At 48.1% G+C, this 18,192-nt stretch overlaps 2 protein-coding genes across 10 annotated transcripts in view; one reads left to right on the forward strand and one right to left on the reverse strand.

Annotated features, from left to right (window-relative positions):
• The window catches only part of LOC134346947 (phospholipid scramblase 2-like), a 103,445-nt gene extending 92,147 nt beyond the window's left edge, over nucleotides 1–11,298 (forward strand). For 4 of the 5 annotated variants that reach the window (XM_063048831.1, XM_063048834.1, XM_063048833.1 and 1 more), the window contains one exon: nucleotides 2,238–11,297. In XM_063048831.1, coding sequence (XP_062904901.1) covers nucleotides 2,238–2,297 — 60 coding nt within the window. In that variant the 3' untranslated portion in view covers nucleotides 2,298–11,297. Of the gene's footprint in view, nucleotides 1–2,237 lie in introns of all 5 variants that reach the window. The other variant, XM_063048836.1, reaches the window with a different exon arrangement.
• A 1,888-nt stretch (nucleotides 11,299–13,186) lies between these two features.
• LOC134346948 (activated CDC42 kinase 1-like) overlaps nucleotides 13,187–18,192 on the reverse strand; it is a 77,690-nt gene continuing 72,684 nt past the window's right edge. For all 5 annotated transcript variants that reach the window (XM_063048842.1, XM_063048838.1, XM_063048839.1 and 2 more), the window contains 2 exons: nucleotides 16,891–17,001; nucleotides 13,187–14,216 (listed from right to left, as the gene is read on the reverse strand). In XM_063048842.1, coding sequence (XP_062904912.1) covers nucleotides 16,934–17,001 — 68 coding nt within the window. In that variant the 3' untranslated portion in view covers nucleotides 13,187–14,216; nucleotides 16,891–16,933. The remainder of the gene's footprint in view (nucleotides 14,217–16,890; nucleotides 17,002–18,192) is intronic.

Below are 18,192 nucleotides of genomic sequence, written 5' to 3' on the forward strand. Positions count from 1 at the left end.
ACACTCAGGTTGGAGGAACAACACCTTATATTCCGTCTGGGTAGCCTCCAACCTGATGGCATTAACATTGACTTCTCTAACTTCTGCTAATGCCCCACCTCCCCCTCATACCCCATCTGTTACTTATTTATATGCACACATTCTTTCTCTCTCTCCTTTTTCTCCCTCTGTCCCTCTGACTATACCCCTTGCCCATCCTCTGGGTTTCCCCCCGCCTTTTCCTTCTCCCTGGGCCTCCTGTCCCATGATCCTCTCATATCTCTTTTGCCAATCACCTGTCCAGTTCTTGGCTCCATCTCTCCCCCTCCTGTCTTCTCCTATTATTTTGGATCTCCCCCTCCCCCTCCCACTTTCAAATCTCTTACTAGCTCTTCCTTCAGTTAGTCCTGACGAAGGGTCTCGGCCTGAAACGTCGACTGTGCCTCTTCCTAGAGATGCTGCCCGGCCTGCTGCGTTCACCAGCAACTTTGATGTGTGTTGCTTGAATTTCCAGCATCTGCAGAATTCCTCGTGTTTGTGGTTCTAACCACGTTAGTAGCTTTCCTGTAATACCATGAGCTGTTAAATTGGTAAGCAGTCTCATGTGTGGCACCTTGTCAAAGGCCTTCTGAAAGTCCAAATATACAACATCCACTACATCCCCTTTATCTACCCTACCTGTAATTTCCTCAAAGATTTCCAACAGATTCATCGGGCAGGATTTTCCCCCTGGGACCATGGCAGAATCAAGTGATTCTTGAAAGACCATAACCAACACATCTGCTATCTCTTCAGCAACCTCTTTCAGAAATCTGGGATGTAGTCCATCTAATCCGGGTGACTTATCCACCTTAAGACCTTTGAGTTTGCCTAGCACTTTTACTTTTGTAATAGCAATGGCACTCACTCTCGCTCCCTGACATCCACAGACCTTTGGCATACAGCTTGTGTCTTCCACAGTGAAGGCTGAAGCAAAGTACTTATTAATTTCATCTGCCACTTCTTTGCCCCCCGTTATTACCTCAACAGCAAATTTTCCAGTGGTCCAATATCAACTCACACCTCCCTTTTACTCTTTATATAACTGAAAAAGAAAGTTTAGTATCTTGTTTTATATTATTGGCTAGCTTGCCCTCATATTTCATCTTTTCCCTTCTTATTTGCCTTTTGTTGGATTTTAAAAACTTCCCACTCACTTTTAATAAATTATATGCCCTTTTGTTGACTTTTATGCAGTCTTTAACTTCTTTTGTCAGCCATGGTTGCCTACACCTGCCATCTGAAAACTTCTGTGGGATATATCTCTCCCACACCGTATGAACTATTCCCAGAAACTTCAGCCATCTCTGCTGTGTCATCATCCCTGCCAGTATCATCCTCTAATCATCTTGGGCAAGTTCCTCTCTCATGCCTCTGTAATTCCCTTTATTCCATTGTGATACTGATGCACATGACTTAAACTTCTCCTTCTCAAGTTGCAGTATGAATTCAGTCATGATCACTGCCTCCTCAGGGTTCCTTTATGTTAAGCTGACTAATAAACTCTGAGCTGTTACACAGCACCCAGTCGAAGAAAGCCTTTCCCCTAGTAAGCTCAAGCACGAGCTGCTCTAAAAAGCCATCTTGTAGGCATTCACCCAATTCCCTCTCTTGCGATCCGACACCAACCTGATTTTCCCAATCCCCTTGCATAATGAACTCCTTCATTATAATTAGATTAGATTATGAGGACTCTTTTACTGTCATTTAGTAATGCATGCGTTAAGAAATGATACAATGTTCCTCCAGACATTGTATTGTGATATTACATTTATTACATGCCCTTTCCAGCTCCTTTTGCAATCTCAACCCAACATCCTGACTACTACTTGGAGGCCTATGTATGATTTCCATAATAGTTTCTTACCCTTGCAGTTTCTTAACTCCACCCACAAAGATTCGACATTCTCTGACCCTATGTCACCTCTTTCTAAAGATGTAATTCCATCTCTTACCAACAGAGCCACACCACCACCTGCACCTTCCTGCCTGTCCTTTGCATACAATGTTTATCCTTTGATGTTAAGCTCCCAACTACAGCCTTCTTTCAGCCTCAACTCAGTGAGGCCTACAACGACAGACTGACCAATCTGAATTGTGCCACAATTTCATCCACTTTATTCTGAAAGTTATGCGCATTTGAATACATATCAAGCTCTTGTAAGGTGCGGTCTCATCTGCTGCAGAGTAACCAGGCATCTCTTTCCTTTCTCCTGCAGGATTTCATGTTCTTTGAGCGAGGACAGAGCAGCAAACAGCGGGCCGGAGTGTTTCAGTAAGCTCCGCTCTGCCGTGTGGACCCACACAGAAGGCCGGGAGGAGTGTGTCCTTCTGCAGAGATCCTCACTTGGACTGGAGGCGATGGAAGGCAGCACGCCGTCACCAGCCTACAGTTCAGAACAGTTTACACAAAAGCCAGGCGCGATCCTGTTGTGGGCCGGGATCGTTCTTGTCTTTCGGAGGGAGGGTAGCGGGAGAGCGCTGCGGGGTATCTAACCATTCAGCTGCTGATATGGAACTGGCTTAGCCAAGGCCACCTCCCTCAGCCACTCTGGTTACTGCCACTGCCCCCCTCGTGACCGCCTCCCACCCCCAAATATTAATCGCTAAACCTCCATGTGTGATTGTCATTCCCAGAGGAGGACCCTTCTCCCCATCAGATCCCAAGGGGCAGAACTGGAGACGCTTCCACCAGCGGGAGAAGCTCGAACGAGGGGACAGTGTTACAGGAATAAGACCATAAGATATAGGGTCAGAATTAGGCCATTTGGTCCATCGAGTCTGCTCCACCATTTCATCATGGCTGATCCAATTTCCCTCTTAGCCCCAATCTCCTGCCTTCTCCCCACATCGCTTCATGCTCTAGCCAATCAAGAATTTACCAACCTCTGCCTTAAATATACATAAAAACTCAGCCTCCACGGCTGCCTGGAGGAGGTTGTCATCATTTTATACTGAAGTTCGGAACCCTGCTGGCAGGGGGGTGGGGAATGACCAAATAATCAGGGGATCGAAGCAGTGGGGTTCTGGGGCCAAGGAAGAGACGTGGACTGGGCACGGTACAGCAGCAACAATATTGCTGTGTGTCAGGGCAGGTTAGAAGGGCTGAGTGGCCTGCTGCAATGTTCCCGCGCTCCCTCCCCTCCTCTGCGGACTGGTAGGGACCGCACTAACCTTCGGCCTGAAGTTTACGATCACCCACTCCGCAGGCGGTGATGCAGGACTCAAGGGTGCAGGGCCAAGTACAGGAAGGGAGGGTGGGGAAATGATAAGGCCCACGCCATACACTCCTCACCCCCCATCCACCATGCTCAGCTGGGCTGGGGGCCAGAACTGGTTCAGCTGCTCGACTGGAGATGGAGGTGCCCAGCACTGCCTGCTCAGCGGCTGGAGCGATGAGGAGGGTAAACATAGCACGGTGTGTCTCGCTGAGGTCAGTGTAAGGGTTAATCGCTGTACAGTTAGATTGTCAGAAAGGGTTAATCACATTACTGTACAATTAGTTTATTGGTAGTGTAAGGGTTAATTACTGTACAGTTTATTGGACAGTGTAAGGGTTGATCCCTCTAGATTATGTGACCCCTCGTTCTGGACTTCTCCAACATCGGGAACAATCTTCCTGCATCTAGCCTGTCCAATCCCTTTAGGATCTTATACGTTTCAATCAGATCCCCCTCAATCCCAGAGGGATGGGAACCAGTGCAGAGAGACAGAGGGGTGTAAAGTGAGCGTAGAAGCAAAAAGTACAAAGGAGAAAAGTAAAAGTGGCAGGATGACAAATCCAGGGCAAGCATTAAAAAGGGCTAAGAGAGTTGTAAAAGAGCGCCTGAAGGCTTTATGTGTCAATGCAAGGAGCATTCGTAATAAGGTGGATGAATTGAAAGTGCAGATTGTTATTAATGATTATGATATAGTTGGGATCACAGAGACATGGCTCCAGGGTGACCAGGGATGGGAGCTCAACGTTCAGGGATATTCAATATTCAGGAGGGATAGACATGAAGGAAGGGGAGGTGGGGTGGCGTTGCTGGTTAAAGAAGAGATTAACGCAATAGAAAGGAAGGACATAAACCGGGAAGATGTGGAATCGATATGGGTAGAGCTGAGGGGCAGAAGACGCTGGTGGGAGTTGTGTACAGGCCACCTAACAGTAGTAGTGAGGTCGGAGATGGTATTAAACAGGAAATTAGAAATGTGTGCAATAAAGGAACAGCAGTTATAATGGGTGACTTCAATCTACATGTAGACTGGGTGAACCAAATTGGTAAAGGTGCTGAGGAAGAGGATTTCTTGGAATGTATGCGGGATGGTTTTTTGAACCAACATGTCGAGGAACCAACTAGAGAGCAGGCTATTCTGGACTGGGTTTTGAGCAATGAGGAAGAGTTAATTAGCGATCTTGTTGTGAGAGGCCCCTTGGGTAAGAGTGACCATAATATGGTGGAATTCTTCATTAATATGGAGAGTGACATAGTTAATTCAGAAACAAAGGTTCTGAACTTAAAGAGGGGTAACTTTGAAGGTATGAGACGTGAATTAGCTAAGATAGACTGGCAAATGACACTTAAAGGATTGACGGTGGATATGCAATTGCAAGCATTTATAGGTTGCATGGATGAACTACAACAATTGTTCATCCCAGTTTGGCAAAAGAATAAATCAAGGAAGGTAGTGCACCCGTGGCTGACAAGTGATTCTGCACCTATTTTCTATGTTTCTATTACTGTGCAGTGTAAGGGTTAATCACTGTCACTATACAGTCAGTTCATTGGGCACTATAAGGGTCAATTGAGCAGTTGGACAGTGTGTGGGTTAATTACTGTACGGTCTCTATCTGGCAGTGTGAGGGTTAATTACTGTTTGGTTTATTGGGCAGTGTGGGGGGTGAGTCACTGTACAGTCCATCTGGCAGTGTGAGGATTACTGTACAGTTTATTGAGCAGTGTGAGGGTTAATTGCAGTACGGTTTATTGTGCAGTGTAAGGGTTAATCACTGTCACTGTACAGTCAGTTCATTGGGCACTATAAGGGTCAATTACTGTACGGTTTATTGGTCAGTGTGAGGGTGAGTCACTGTACGGTTTCTATCTGGCAGAGTGAGAGTTACTCACACAGAATGGCTATTTGTTCAGTTGTGTGGGCAGTGTAGGGTTGAATTCCCACAGGCAGTGAACCAGCACCACCACGCTCTTTGAAGCTCCACATTAAAGCAGCTGTTTTGCAACGCAGGGCCCTGGTTCACCCACTCCTGAAGGGTGGGTGGGGGGGGGGCGCGGCCTTTGTCCTGCTGAGAGTTAAAATCCGAAGTTGGAGCCTCTCACTCCTCGGTCCAGTTCCAGTGAGTGGTGGGCGCAGAGGACATCACGGTGCACAGAACTGGAGTGGGAACAGACTCCCCCATCCCGATCTCCCAGTGAGCAGGGAGCCTCACAAGTGGTTCAAGCAGTGGGCCTTCCCTCTGTGTGTGAGGAGACATGAACAATCTCCACCCTTAACCCTTGAGCTCCATCCCAAGGGTGAATCCCGACATAGCGTCTGCCACCATTGCCTCGGAGCCCCAGAGACTCCAGTTTGATCCTAACCCCCGCTACGGTGTGTGTGTGGTTTGCGTGTGTGTGTGTGTGTGTGTGTGTGTGTGTGTGTGTGTGTGTGTGCACGTGTGTGTGTGGTTTGTGTGTGCGCGTGTGTGGTTTGTGTGTGGTTTGTGTGTGCGCGTGTGTGTGTGTGTGTGTGTGTGTGTGTGGTTTGTGTGTGTGTGTGTGTGTGTGTGTGTGTGTGGTTTGTGTGTGTGTGTGTGTGGGTGTGTGTGTGTGTGTGGTTTGTGTGTGTGTGTGTGTGTGTGTGTGGTTTGTGTGTGTGTGTGTGTGTGTGTGTGTGTGTGTGTGTGGTTTGTGTGTGTGTGTGTGTGTGTGTGTGTGTGTGTGTGTGTGTGTGGTGTGTGTGTGTGTTTGTGTGTGTGTGTGTGTGTGTGTGTGTGTGTGTGTGTGGTTTGTGTGTGTGTGGGTGTGTGTGTGCGCGCACGTGTGTGTGTGCGTGTGTGGTTTGTGTGTGCGTGTGTGTGGTTTGTGTGTGTGCGTGTGTGTGTGTGTGGTTTGTGCGTTCTCTCTGTGACCCCCGCATGTGCCCTTTTCTTCCCTCATCCCAACAACGTGCAGGGTGGGGAGTGTTGGGTTAATTGTCCCCCTAGGTGTAAGTGGGAGGTAGAATCCGAGGGGAACTTAACAGGGATGCAGGGAGACTGGTTACAGAGAAATCAGTGTTGAATCTGATTGATAAGGGCCAGCACAGACTCAATGGGCCAAATGTCCTCCTTTTATGGTGTAAGAGCCAAATTAAATGAAGCATGAAATCCCTCAATCCACCACCGTTTACTGTATAATCACCAATTATGGTGATTTTTCTCTATTTTCTGAGTGAACATTTTTTGACATTTTTCATTTGTGTCTTCACCCCACCCCACCCACCTCTTTTCCCCACCCTGCAGTCTGTCGTCAGTATACTGGTCACCCTGCACGCTGGTTAAGGCTCAAGCCTGCAGCTCTCCAACACTGACCTATTCTAGCTGTGTGGTTTAAACCTGGAGGGAGAACTTGGTGGGGGAAGGAGAGGGGCGAAGGAGGAGTCGGAGGGGAAGTGAGAGGGAGAGTTTGGGAGAGGATGGGGGGCAGGGTGAGAATGTGGCAGGAGGGAAATCGATGAGCAGAGGAGCAGAATGCAGCAAGGGGCTTGGCCGCTGTCCCCAGCCAATAGACCATGAACAACGCACACAAGGTGCTGGAGGAGCTCGGCAGGTACCTGCTGCCTGACCTGCTGAGTTCCTCCAGCAATTTGTGTGTTGCTCTGGATTTCCAGCATCTGCAGAACCTCTAGTGTACTTTCAGACTATGGGCAGGAGGGGAGATGACGAGCACTCACTATCACACCCTGTCCAAGTGAATCTCCCATCTTCTGATACAGATCCCTCTGCACATTCCCAATCAGACTTTCCCCTGGCCCTTACTGTCCACATTTTCAAAATAAGGCTGATTCCGTTGAGTGGAGCAGTGGCCATCGCCCTGGGTCAAGGGGAACGTCTAAGCCCCATATTCCAAATTTCCGAGCTCTGTTTGAATGGAGGTCTGAGCGTCTCCACCGGACCACGACACGCCATTGACACTCGACTCCAGATAAGGCGTGATATTGGGGTTCCAAGCAGCTCACAGTTATTGATCAAACCCCCTCGCTGGAAGTGGGCATGGACTCTGATTGGCTGTGTCCAGCCTCCCCGCTCACGGTATTGGATGTTCCACATGTCCACGCACTTTCCTGCTGCCCGTGGGAATGCCACCATTATCCTCATTGCATCATTCTTGACATTTAAATCATTGGATAATAAATAATTCGTCATTGAATGATTCTCGACATTTATTTCCTCCAAGGTTTTTCTAACTAATAGCACTACAGAAAATTCATAGTGACATAGAATGTGGAACAGGTCCAGCAGCCTAACTGTTTCATGCAAGATGCCTCATCCAAGCCAGTCCCAGTAGGCCCTTCCCCTCCTTCCCTATCCATGTACCTGTCCAAATATCTTTTAAATATTGTCCACCATGACTTCTGGCATGTACTGACCACACTCTCTGTGAAGTCTTTAAATCCTTCCCTTCTCTTTAAACCTCTGTAACCTCTAATTCTTGATCCCCATAACCCATGGGAAAAGGATGGTGACCATCTGTCTGTGCTATCCATAACCTTATTCTGTAAAGTCAACCCTCGGCCTCCTGCACTCCAGGGAAAACGGTCCCAGCCTATTCAGTCTCCCCTTATAAGCCTTCTAGTCCTGGTGACATCTTCAAGAAACTCTTCTGCACCCTCCCTACCTTAATCAATTCCTTCCTGTGCACACAGTACTCCGGATTCGATTCTGAGTCACTCCTCATGGAGTTATACAGCAGGGGAACAGGCCCTCTGGCCCAACTGGTCCCTGCTGATGAAAATGCCTATCTAGGCCAGTCCCAGTTGCACAATGCCCCACTCAACCATTCCAATCCATGTACCTGTCCAAGCGTCTTTTAAACATTGTTAACCTCAACCACGTCCTCTGGCTGGTTGATCCATTCACTGGGTGAAAAAGTTGCTCCTCAGTATCTCTCCCCTCACACATTAAACTAGTGCCCTCTAGTTCTTCATTCCCCAACCTTGGTGATCCTGTCTATACCCCTCATTGCTTTGTACATCTCTGTAAGATGGCAGGGTAGAGATACATCTCTACCAAAGGAGATGCAAGGTGTTCCTTCCCTCCGCTGGCCTGTAGGTCACCCTTGGGGAAAGTGTAGCACCTGCTTAACCCTCCCCCATGGATCAGGGTCACGTGAAGCCATGGGAGCAGGTGGTGGATGGTCGTACGAGCAGCCGGTACAAATCACAAGTCCTGGTTGTGTGACCACTGACACCAGGCAGACAATCCCTGAAGAGTATTGATAATGGCTGGGGTCACCTGTCTTGTAAAGTCACTGCCCAGAAGAAGGCAATGGCAAACCACTTCTGTAGAAAAATTTGCCAGCCACAGTCATGGTTATGGAAAGATCATTATGATTGGACACAGATTCATAAACTCATCCACAGATCATTGGACACTAAGACATGCTCACACAACCTGCCATACACAATGCTTTGCACTTTAATGCATGCATCCACACTCTCTCTGTCACACACACACACACACAGGCAAAGACCCAGACACACAGACTGTGCCCCAGTGAGTGGGGAGAGCGTCAATCATCACCTGCTGATCCAGACACTGAACAGTCAGACCACAGAGAGTTGAAAAGTTACTGTACAAACAGGCAGGATTGCTTTTCTCTGATTCTATCTGATGGGGCGGGTGGGGGGGGGGCTACACCTCAAGGAAGGAGAGGGTACTCACCAGTTGCTGGGACCTAAAGGGTTAAACTGCAGACCCAAGCTGGGTTGATGTCTCACGTGAACAGATTCCCCTCAATGTTGTACTGAAGACACACGCCATCGTCTTCGGCGGTTGGGGAAATAATGGTGGCCTTGCTGGTGAAGTCCACGTCAAGGAATCCAGCCAAGTGATGGAAAGGGTTTCTTCTCCTAAAACCTCCTTAGAACAACATCACCCTTTGAGCTGTCTGTCCACGCCTTCAGCACCTTCCTTTCTCGTTGGTCAGTTCCAGATCAGAGGGGACAGATTTAAAAGGGACATCAGGAGCAGCTTCGGCACACAAAGGGTGGTGTGTGTGGATTGATCTACCAGAGGTGGCAGTTGAGGCGAGAACATTAGCAACTTTAAAAAAAACTAGATAGGTACATGGATAGGAGAGATCAAGAGGTCCATGGGTCAAATGCACACAGGTGGGAGCAGTTCACTGGGAAGGAGAGTCAATATGGATAGGAGATATCTCGAGGTCCATGGACTGGTGGGGCCAGTTCACTGGCAACAGAGTCAGCCTTGACCAGTACATGGATAGATCTAGAGCATTGGTCCCCAACCACCGGGCCGCGAGGAAACGATATGATTTGGCGATATGAAATGATGAGTCAGCTGCACCTTTCCTCATTCCCTGTCATGCCCACTGTTGGAACTTGAACGCACGTGAGGTCATTACATAAGGAACCCCCTTCGAGTACCGCTGTCTCCCATCACCCCTCGATGGGACCATCTTATTGCAGGGAAACAAGCCCAGGGCTCCCACTGATTCAGCGATATTGGTGTGTTGCAATGATTTTATATGTTCATATGAGGAAAATATGTGCTGTGTGTTTAATAGTCAAATGTTACTTAAAATGTTATGATGCTATTGACTTATACAAATGATTTATAATTGAATTATCACTATTCATGCGAGGAAAATATGTGCTGTTTAATATTAAATTCATTAGATAAACCCTTTTAGAAATGAAATTGAGTGTATTAGCCACTTATAAGTGATTTATACTTGACTTATCACCTATATTCTGGTCGGGATTAACACCCCACCCCCACCCCCGGTCGGCCAGTCCACAAGAATATTGTCAATATTAAACCGGTCCGTGGTGTAAAAAAGGTTGGGGACCCCTTATCTAGAGGGACATAGGCCAAGCATGGGCAGGTGGGGTTAGTTCACTGGGCAACAGAGTCAGCCTTGACCAGTACATGGATAGGAGAGATCTAGAAGTCCATGGGGCAAACATGGGCAGATGGGGCCAGTTCACTAGCCACAAGAGTTAGCATGGACCAGAACATGGATAGAAGAGATCTATAGAGCTATGGCCAAATAGATCTACAAGACTACGGAAACACCCTCCTTAAATTTCTACCTATTTCTCCCTCTCTCCCTTCTTAAAAATACTCCTTATAATCTAACACTGTCCTGATGAAGGGTCTCAGCTGGAAATAACGACTGTTAATCTCTCTCCATAGATGCTGTCTGACCTGCTGAGATCCTCCAGCATTTTGTGTGTTGTTCTGGATATCCAGCAACTGCATTTCTCTTGTCTTTTTGTAGTGTCCAGGACTGCTTGGTACTGTCTATTCCAGCGACGACATAAGTTCAGGATTTGGTGATGTGAGGGAAAGGCTGTAGGTAGATTTACTTTGTTTAGTTTTTCTTTCTGTCATTCTAATTTCACATTTAGAGCAATGGGGATGCCAGGCAAGGTACTGGAGGGAGGAGAAGATGGTAGCGCGACGCAGTGCGCGCGGCCATTCCGAATGATATCGTATGTGTTAACTGGGGGCCGTCCACAATCCTGATTTGAGGGAAACAACCGTGAGAAGCACGGAGGAACATCTGGAGAAACTTCCGAAATGCCTGCTTCGCTGTCGCTGCAACTGTGCGATCAAGGATCTCCGGAGAGAAGGCTCCAAATCCTTGGCTTTGCCTATTGCCTGTTGCTGGGGCCGGGGTCGAGGCGCTCGGCAGAGATGGTGCTCGGTGCTCGGTGTCGGAGAGCTGGTCGGAGGCTCAGAGTTTTCAGACTGACTTGGAGTCGGACTGTGGTCGGATGCTTCCAGGATGCTGCATCGGTAAGTTGGCGGCGCTGGAGGTTCACCGTCTGCGTGAGATGATGGGACTTTCGAGAGACTTTGAGACTTTTACCGTGTCATGGACTGTTCTTTATCAAATTACGGTATTGCTTTGCACTGTTGTAACTATATGTTATAATTATGTGGTTTTTGTCAGTTTTTCAGTCTGTTTGTCATGTGTTTCTGTGATATCATTCTGGAAGAACATTGTATCATTTCTTAATGCATGCATTATTAAATGACAATAAAAGAGGACTGCATGTCCTCATAATCTAATCTAATCTAGTCTAATTTTACAAGATGGGGGAGGACAGGGAGACCTCCAGTGTCATCCTCAAGAAGTGCATCCAGCTGCAGCTTCTACCAAACTTTGCAGGACCTCTTCACCCTTCCTACCCACATCACTGGTGGAAGTGCTCACCTTCCCAGTTAAGAATGCTGTAGACTCAATCTGAGATATCTGTATCATTGACCCTGATAAGGAATTGGAGCTGGAACTGGACGAACTCCGGATCATTGGGAGGCTGAATGGTTGATAGGCAGGACATACAGAGAGGTAGTTACACCCCGGGTGCAGGACACAGGGAACTGGGTGGCTGTCATGGTCCACATTGGTACCAATGACACAGGTAGGACAGGTGAGGCCCTGCAAGGTGAGTTCAGGGAGCTAGGTACTAAGTTAAAGGACAGAACCTCCAGGGTTGTGATTTGCGCCATGTACTAGTGAGGCCAGAAATAAGAAGATCATACAGTTTAACATGTGGCTAATGAGATGGCATGGAGGTGGGGGCTAGGGCTTCATTTTTTTGGATCATTGGGATCTCCTCCAGGAAAGGTAGGACCCGTACAGAAGGGATGGTTTGCAGCAGAACGGGAGGAGGGCCATTATCAGAGCGGGAAGGTTTGCTAGGGCTGCACAGGGGGTGGGTAAACGAGAGTTGCGGGGGGGTGGGAACCAAAGCGCCAGAGCAGATAGTGGAGTAAGAAAGAAATGTTGTTAAGCCTACATACGAAATCAGGAATCTAAAAGTTGAGCATGGTGGGACTAATGTGCAGATTTTAACACAAGGAGTATTGTAGGAAAGGCGGATGAGTTCAGGGCATGGATGAGCATGTGGAATTCTGACACTGACACTGTAGCCATTAGTGAGACTTGGCTGCAGGAGGGGCACGACTGGCAGCTCAATGTCCCAGGGTTCTGTTGTTTTAAACATATTTGTGTAGGAGGGATTACTAGTCTGGGAAAATGTCACAGTAGTGCTTAGACAGGACAGACTAGAGAGCTCGTTTACTGAGGCGAGATGGGTGGAACTGAGGAATAAGAAAGGTAAGACCACATTAATGGTATTATATTATAGACCACCCAGTCCGAAGGATTTACAGGAGCAAATTTGTAGAGAAAGAGATGGCAGACTGCCGCAAGAAATATCAGGTTTTTATTGTAGGTGATTCTAACTTTCCATATATTGACTGGGACTCCCATACTGTAAAGGGCTGGATGAAAATGTGTGCATTAGGGAAATAATCTACCAACCTCTGCCTTAAATATACCCAATGACTTGGCCTCGACAGCCACCTATGGCAATGAATTCCACTGATTCACTACTCTGACTAAGTAATTTCCTCCTCATCTCCATTCTGAACGCACGCCCCTCCATTCTGTGGCTGTGCCCTCTGGTCATAGACTCCCCCACTAAAGGGAATGTCCTCTCCACATCCACTCTATTGATGCCTTTCAACAATCAATAGGTTTCAATAAGATGTCCACCACCAACAACAGCCCCCCCCCCCCGGCCATTCTTCTGAATTCCAGTGAGTACAGCTCCAGGGCCATCAAACACCTTTCATATGATAAGCCTTTCGATCCTGGCAGCATTTTCTTGCTCCTCTGAACCCTCTCCAATGTCAGCATGAATTAAGGTGAGAGGGGGTAAATTCAAAAGAGATGTGTGGAGTAAGTTTTGTTGTGAAGAGAGAGAGGTGGTTGCCTGGAGGGGTAGAAGCAGATACACTGGACTTGTGGGGTACAACACAGAACTGGCCCTTTGGGATATGCTTACTAGCATTCCCCAATTTTATCCCAGCCTCTTCACAGGACAATGTACAAACGTTCAAGGGCTCATTTTATTAACAAAGTGTGTTTGCAGAATACATCTCTGAAACGTGTCTTCTCCAGATGGCCATAGAATACGGAAAATCGGCAGTTGAAAGAAAGATGTCAATCCCCCTTCCTCCCCCCCGCACGAAAAGAAAGAGAAGCAAAAACTCGCAATTCCCAAACACCTCCAACTCCTCCCTCGCACAAAAACTAACAGATCACACATAACCCACAGCCCGCCAGTCTGCAACAAGAAAGAATGGGCGAGAACACGAGAAAACACACATTGAACTGACAGAGGCCAAACTGAACCACAGCGAATCTGAACTCAGTCCAATCCGTAAATTTCAGAATTTCGGTAACATCCTTGAGAGCAAGGAGACCCAGCGGCCCCTCCGATGGCGGCGGCTCGAACCAGCGGCCCCTCCGATGGCGGCGGCTCGAACCAGCGGCCCCTCCGAGGGCAGAGACTCAAACCAGTGGCCCCTCCGGGAGCAGAGACTCGAACCAGCGGCCCCTCTGAGGGCAGAGACTCGAACCAGTGGTCAGTTGGTCACAATGACCATTAGCCTTCTAACCAGTATATCTTTGGACTGTGAGAGGAAAGCGGAGGGAAAACATAGAAACTCCTCACAGTCAGCATGGAAATTGAACCCGGGTCACTGGTACTGTAAACGTTGTCCTAACCACGACAAAGTGCTGATACGTAGGCACATTGAATGGGAAGATATTGTGAAGGCAGACAGGATGAGTTCATTGGACATTAATTACCAATTAGCTCGCCAAAGGCCCTGTGCCTGTCCTATACGGCTCTACGTTCTAAGCCAGAGATCCCACGGGCTGCCCTGGATTCAGACACCCTCGGAGGGCTGAGGTGCACCTTTCCCAAATTTCTGCCCATCACAATTTCCCTTCGGGGAAGTCCTGCTGTGTCGGGTGCACAGTTGCCAGTTTGACACGTGGTTGCTGGAAAACAGAGCAGTGGCACGACCCCAGAGGGTCTCCCGCAGACGCCCCTCCAAAGTCTGTCCTCCAGCTGGGAGCTGAAACCAGTTTCCTCCTGTGTTCCTTGCGGGATTGTCATGATTTTAACTGCAATTCAGAAAAGAGAGCCTTCAGAAAATGTCCCGAAACACCAGAGTTTAGTTCTACTAAAGTTAGTTTGTTTACAGGGTGACTACATTACATCAAACTCAAAGTTCAAAGGTCAAAGAAAATTTATTATCAAATTACGTATCTATCACCATACACAACCCTGAAATTCATTTTCTCACGGGCATTCGTAATAGAACAGAAAGTACAAAAGGGCTCAATGAAAAGTACACAAACACTGACGTGGGCAAATGCAAAAAGAAACAGGAAATAAAATATTGAGAGAGACAGACAGACAGATAAATAAATAGATCAATCAATCAACATGTTAATAAATAAATCAGTCAGTCGGTCAGTAAATAAGTAAATGAATGGAACTGAGAACGTGAGTTACGATCACAAACTACGGTAACTAAGCTTCAGATTATAACGTTACCGTCCAGATCCAGGAGCCATTCGGTCCCCCGCGGTATACAAAGTTCCTGGATCACCTCTGTGGTACTTGTGGGCATTGTGTGTTCTTTCTGCAGGGGTACCCAGCATGCGCCCACCCCCAGACGCCCCAGCCCTTTTTGTTCGATAGGCCAGTGTTTGCTCAGAGGTTACAGCATCACATCATCACCATGCCGCAATATTCCACGATGCACGCTGTTTACAGTTAATTACATTTCTGGTCATCACCCTCCAGCAACGACTCCACTCATCCCAGACATCCTCTCTTCTCCCCTCTCCCTTCGGGCTGAAGGTACAAAAGCCTGAAAGTGCGTACCACCGGATCAGGGACAGCTTCTACCCCGCTGTTATCAGACTCTTGAACAGACATCTTGTATGATAAGATGGACTCTTGGCTTCACAACCCATCTCGTTACGATCTCGCATTTTACCATTTACCTGCACTGCACTTTCTCCGTAGCTGTTACACTTTATTCTGCGTTGTTATCGTTTTTCCTTGTTCTACCTCAGTGCTCTGCGTGCTTTGATCTGGTTTGTATGGACAATCTGCTAGAGCAGCTCTTCACTATCTTGCTGCAAGTAACCATGATAAACCTATTCCAGTACAGGAGCATCTGATGTCTGACCCTGGCCAGAGACTGCGATGAAACAGTGTAGAGTTTCTCAGTCCGAACACCGCTGTTTCAGGAGTGGTCTGCACTGGGGGATCCCTCTACATGGGAAGCCAGGGTGGAGGAGCTTACTGAGACCGGTGTCCTGTTTCTGTGTGGACTCCTCAACCACCTGTCCATTCTGCAGCTGTGTCACACGTACAAACGGCATGAATTGTGTATGGTTCAGCCCCCATTTGCCCATCCTTGCCTTCTGACTCCGCCCTCCCGATATTTGGTCACTCAGTGCGGGGGACACGTTGCCCGTTTCCCTTGCTCCTGGGCCTGGTCCAACTGGCCACTCGAGGGTCTCCTTTCTGCCCAAGCCGACTGCCTGAGCATCTGCCGGGAGCGTGTCCATGCCCGAATCATTCATTTGTTATGAGCCATGTTGTATCACGAGGGCGATCATGATTGTTCTTGGCAAGTTCTTTGACAGAAGTGGTTTGCCATTGCCTTCTGGGCAGTGTCTGTACAAGGTGGGTGATCCCAGCCATTATCAATACTCTTCAGAGATTGTCTGCCTGGCATCAGTGGTCACAAAACCAGGATTTGTGATATGCACCAGCTGCTCGTACACCATCCACCACCTGCTCCCATGGCTTCACATGACCCTGATCTTGGGGGGGGGGGGAGAGGCTAAGCAGGTGCTACACCTTGTCCAAGGGTGACCTACAGGCTAGCGGAGGGAAGGAGCACCTTACACCTCCTTTGATAGAGACATACCTCCACCCTGTCACCCAATCATAGCCCACTCTCCTCAGATTTGGACACTCAGTGCAGAGGGAAGGGGTGGCCGCTACCTTGCCCCTGGGCCTGGCCCAATCGGTCACTTGCAGATCTCTGCCCTAGCCGACTGCCTGACCATCTTCCAGGGGTGTGTTCAGCCCCCGTTATCACTGGAGAAAGAACAAGTGGTCTCCACATGAACCAGGGAGGCATTCCAGGAATGTAGGGCATCACAGGGATTGAATGCATTCTGAATCAGGATCGTGACATTGGAATCTGAAGTTTGGTTACTGTACTTTGTGGTAGTTTGATGCAGTAGCAATTGTAACAAATATGCTTTTGGAAATTATTTTTAAAATTTGCTGACAGAATTTCAGATGGTGATGAGAGGACATACAGGATGAGAGGATATATCAGCTAGTGGAGTGGTGTTGCAGCAACAAACGCGCTCAACATCAGCAAGATCAGGGAGCTGATAGTGGACTCCAGAAAGGACAAGACAAGTCCTCCTAGAGGGATCAGAAGTGGAAAGAGTGAGAAAGGTCCAGAGGGTCAATATCTCTGAGGATCTATCCTGAGCCCAACATATCGATGCAGCTGCAAAGTAGGCACGACAGTGGCTCCATTTCATAAACATTTCGAGAAGATTTGGTACTGTATGTCTCTAAAAACACTCAAAAATAGAAGAGTCCAAATTGGGATGAATTGATCCCTCACGGGTTTGGGACTGACCCACCCACCCAAAGACCTGCCCTGATTTGGTGGTGGAGCGAGAAAATGGACTCAACTCAATGGGCCAAAAGGCTGTCTGTGTCCCCACCGCCCCCACCAATGATACTCACACTCCTCTTCAGCAGGAACTGGCTGGCATTCTCCAGGTTCCAGTTAAACTCGTGGAGGATTTGCTGGCACTGCTCTCGAGTCATCTGACTCATGTTGTAGAGTTGTTGGACCTAATGGAGATCGAGGCAATATTGGAGTCAGTGGGTCAGATAAGCATACAAAATTCACCTCGTGACCATTGCCACAGAGCCTGGAGCTGGGCAATAGACAGAGTCACAGTCACAAAGCACAGAAGCAGAGCAACACCTCATACTCATTCCTAGTAATCTCCAAATTGACCATATCAACATCAATTTATCTAAAGTAGCATACCCAAAATTCTGGAGGAACTCAGCAGGTCAGGCAGAGTCTATAGAATGGAATAAACAGGTGACGTTTTGGGTAGAGACCCTTCTTCAGGACTTACTCAACTCCTGTGCCCTCTGTTTTCTTTGTCTCTCTTCCCTTCATTTTTCATCATTCTGGAGGCCTTCTCAGCCCTTCTCTTTGCCCCCTCTCCCCCCCGGCAAACACCCACACCTTCCCATCACCTCCTTCTGGTTCCCCGCCTTCTTCTCTTTACTCCATCGTCTCCAACCTCTCCCATCAGATTCCTTCTGGTTCAACCCTTTACCTCTTCCACCTATCACCTCCCAGTTTCTTACTACATTCCCCCCCACCTGTTCTCACCTATCGCCTTGCCAACTTGTGCTCCTCCCTCTACCTTTTTGTTTTGGCTTCTGCCCCCTCTCTTTCCAGTCCTGGTGAAGTATCTCGGCCCAAAATGTCGACTTTCATTTCCCTTCACAGATGTCTATTTATTTATTTATTCATTTAGTGGCGTGGAGTGGAACAGGCCTACCCTACACCAACTAGCAACCCACTGATCAACGGCCTCCTCTACTGTAAAGATGAAGCCACACTCAGGTTGGAGGAACAACACCTTATATTCCGTATGGGTAGCCTCCAACCTGATGGCATGAACATTGACTTCTCTAACTTCCGCTAGGCCCCACCTCCCCCTTGTACCCCATCTGTTACTCTTTTTTATGCACACATTCTTTCTCTCACTCTCCTTTTTCTCCCTCTGTCCCTCTGAATATACCTCTTGCCCATCCTCTGGGTCACCCCCCCCCCGTCTTTCTTCCCGGACCTCCTGTCCCATGATCCTCTCATATCCCATTCTGCCTATCACCTGTCCAGCTCTCGGCTCCATCCCTCCCCCTCCTGTCTTCTCCTATCATTTTGCATCTCCCCCTCCCCCTCCAGCTTTCAAATCCCTTACTCACTCTTCCTTCGGTTAGTCCTGACGAAGGGTCTCG

Source organism: Mobula hypostoma, chromosome 5, assembly GCF_963921235.1.
Source record: "Mobula hypostoma chromosome 5, sMobHyp1.1, whole genome shotgun sequence".
Taxonomy (NCBI): domain Eukaryota; kingdom Metazoa; phylum Chordata; class Chondrichthyes; order Myliobatiformes; family Myliobatidae; genus Mobula; species Mobula hypostoma.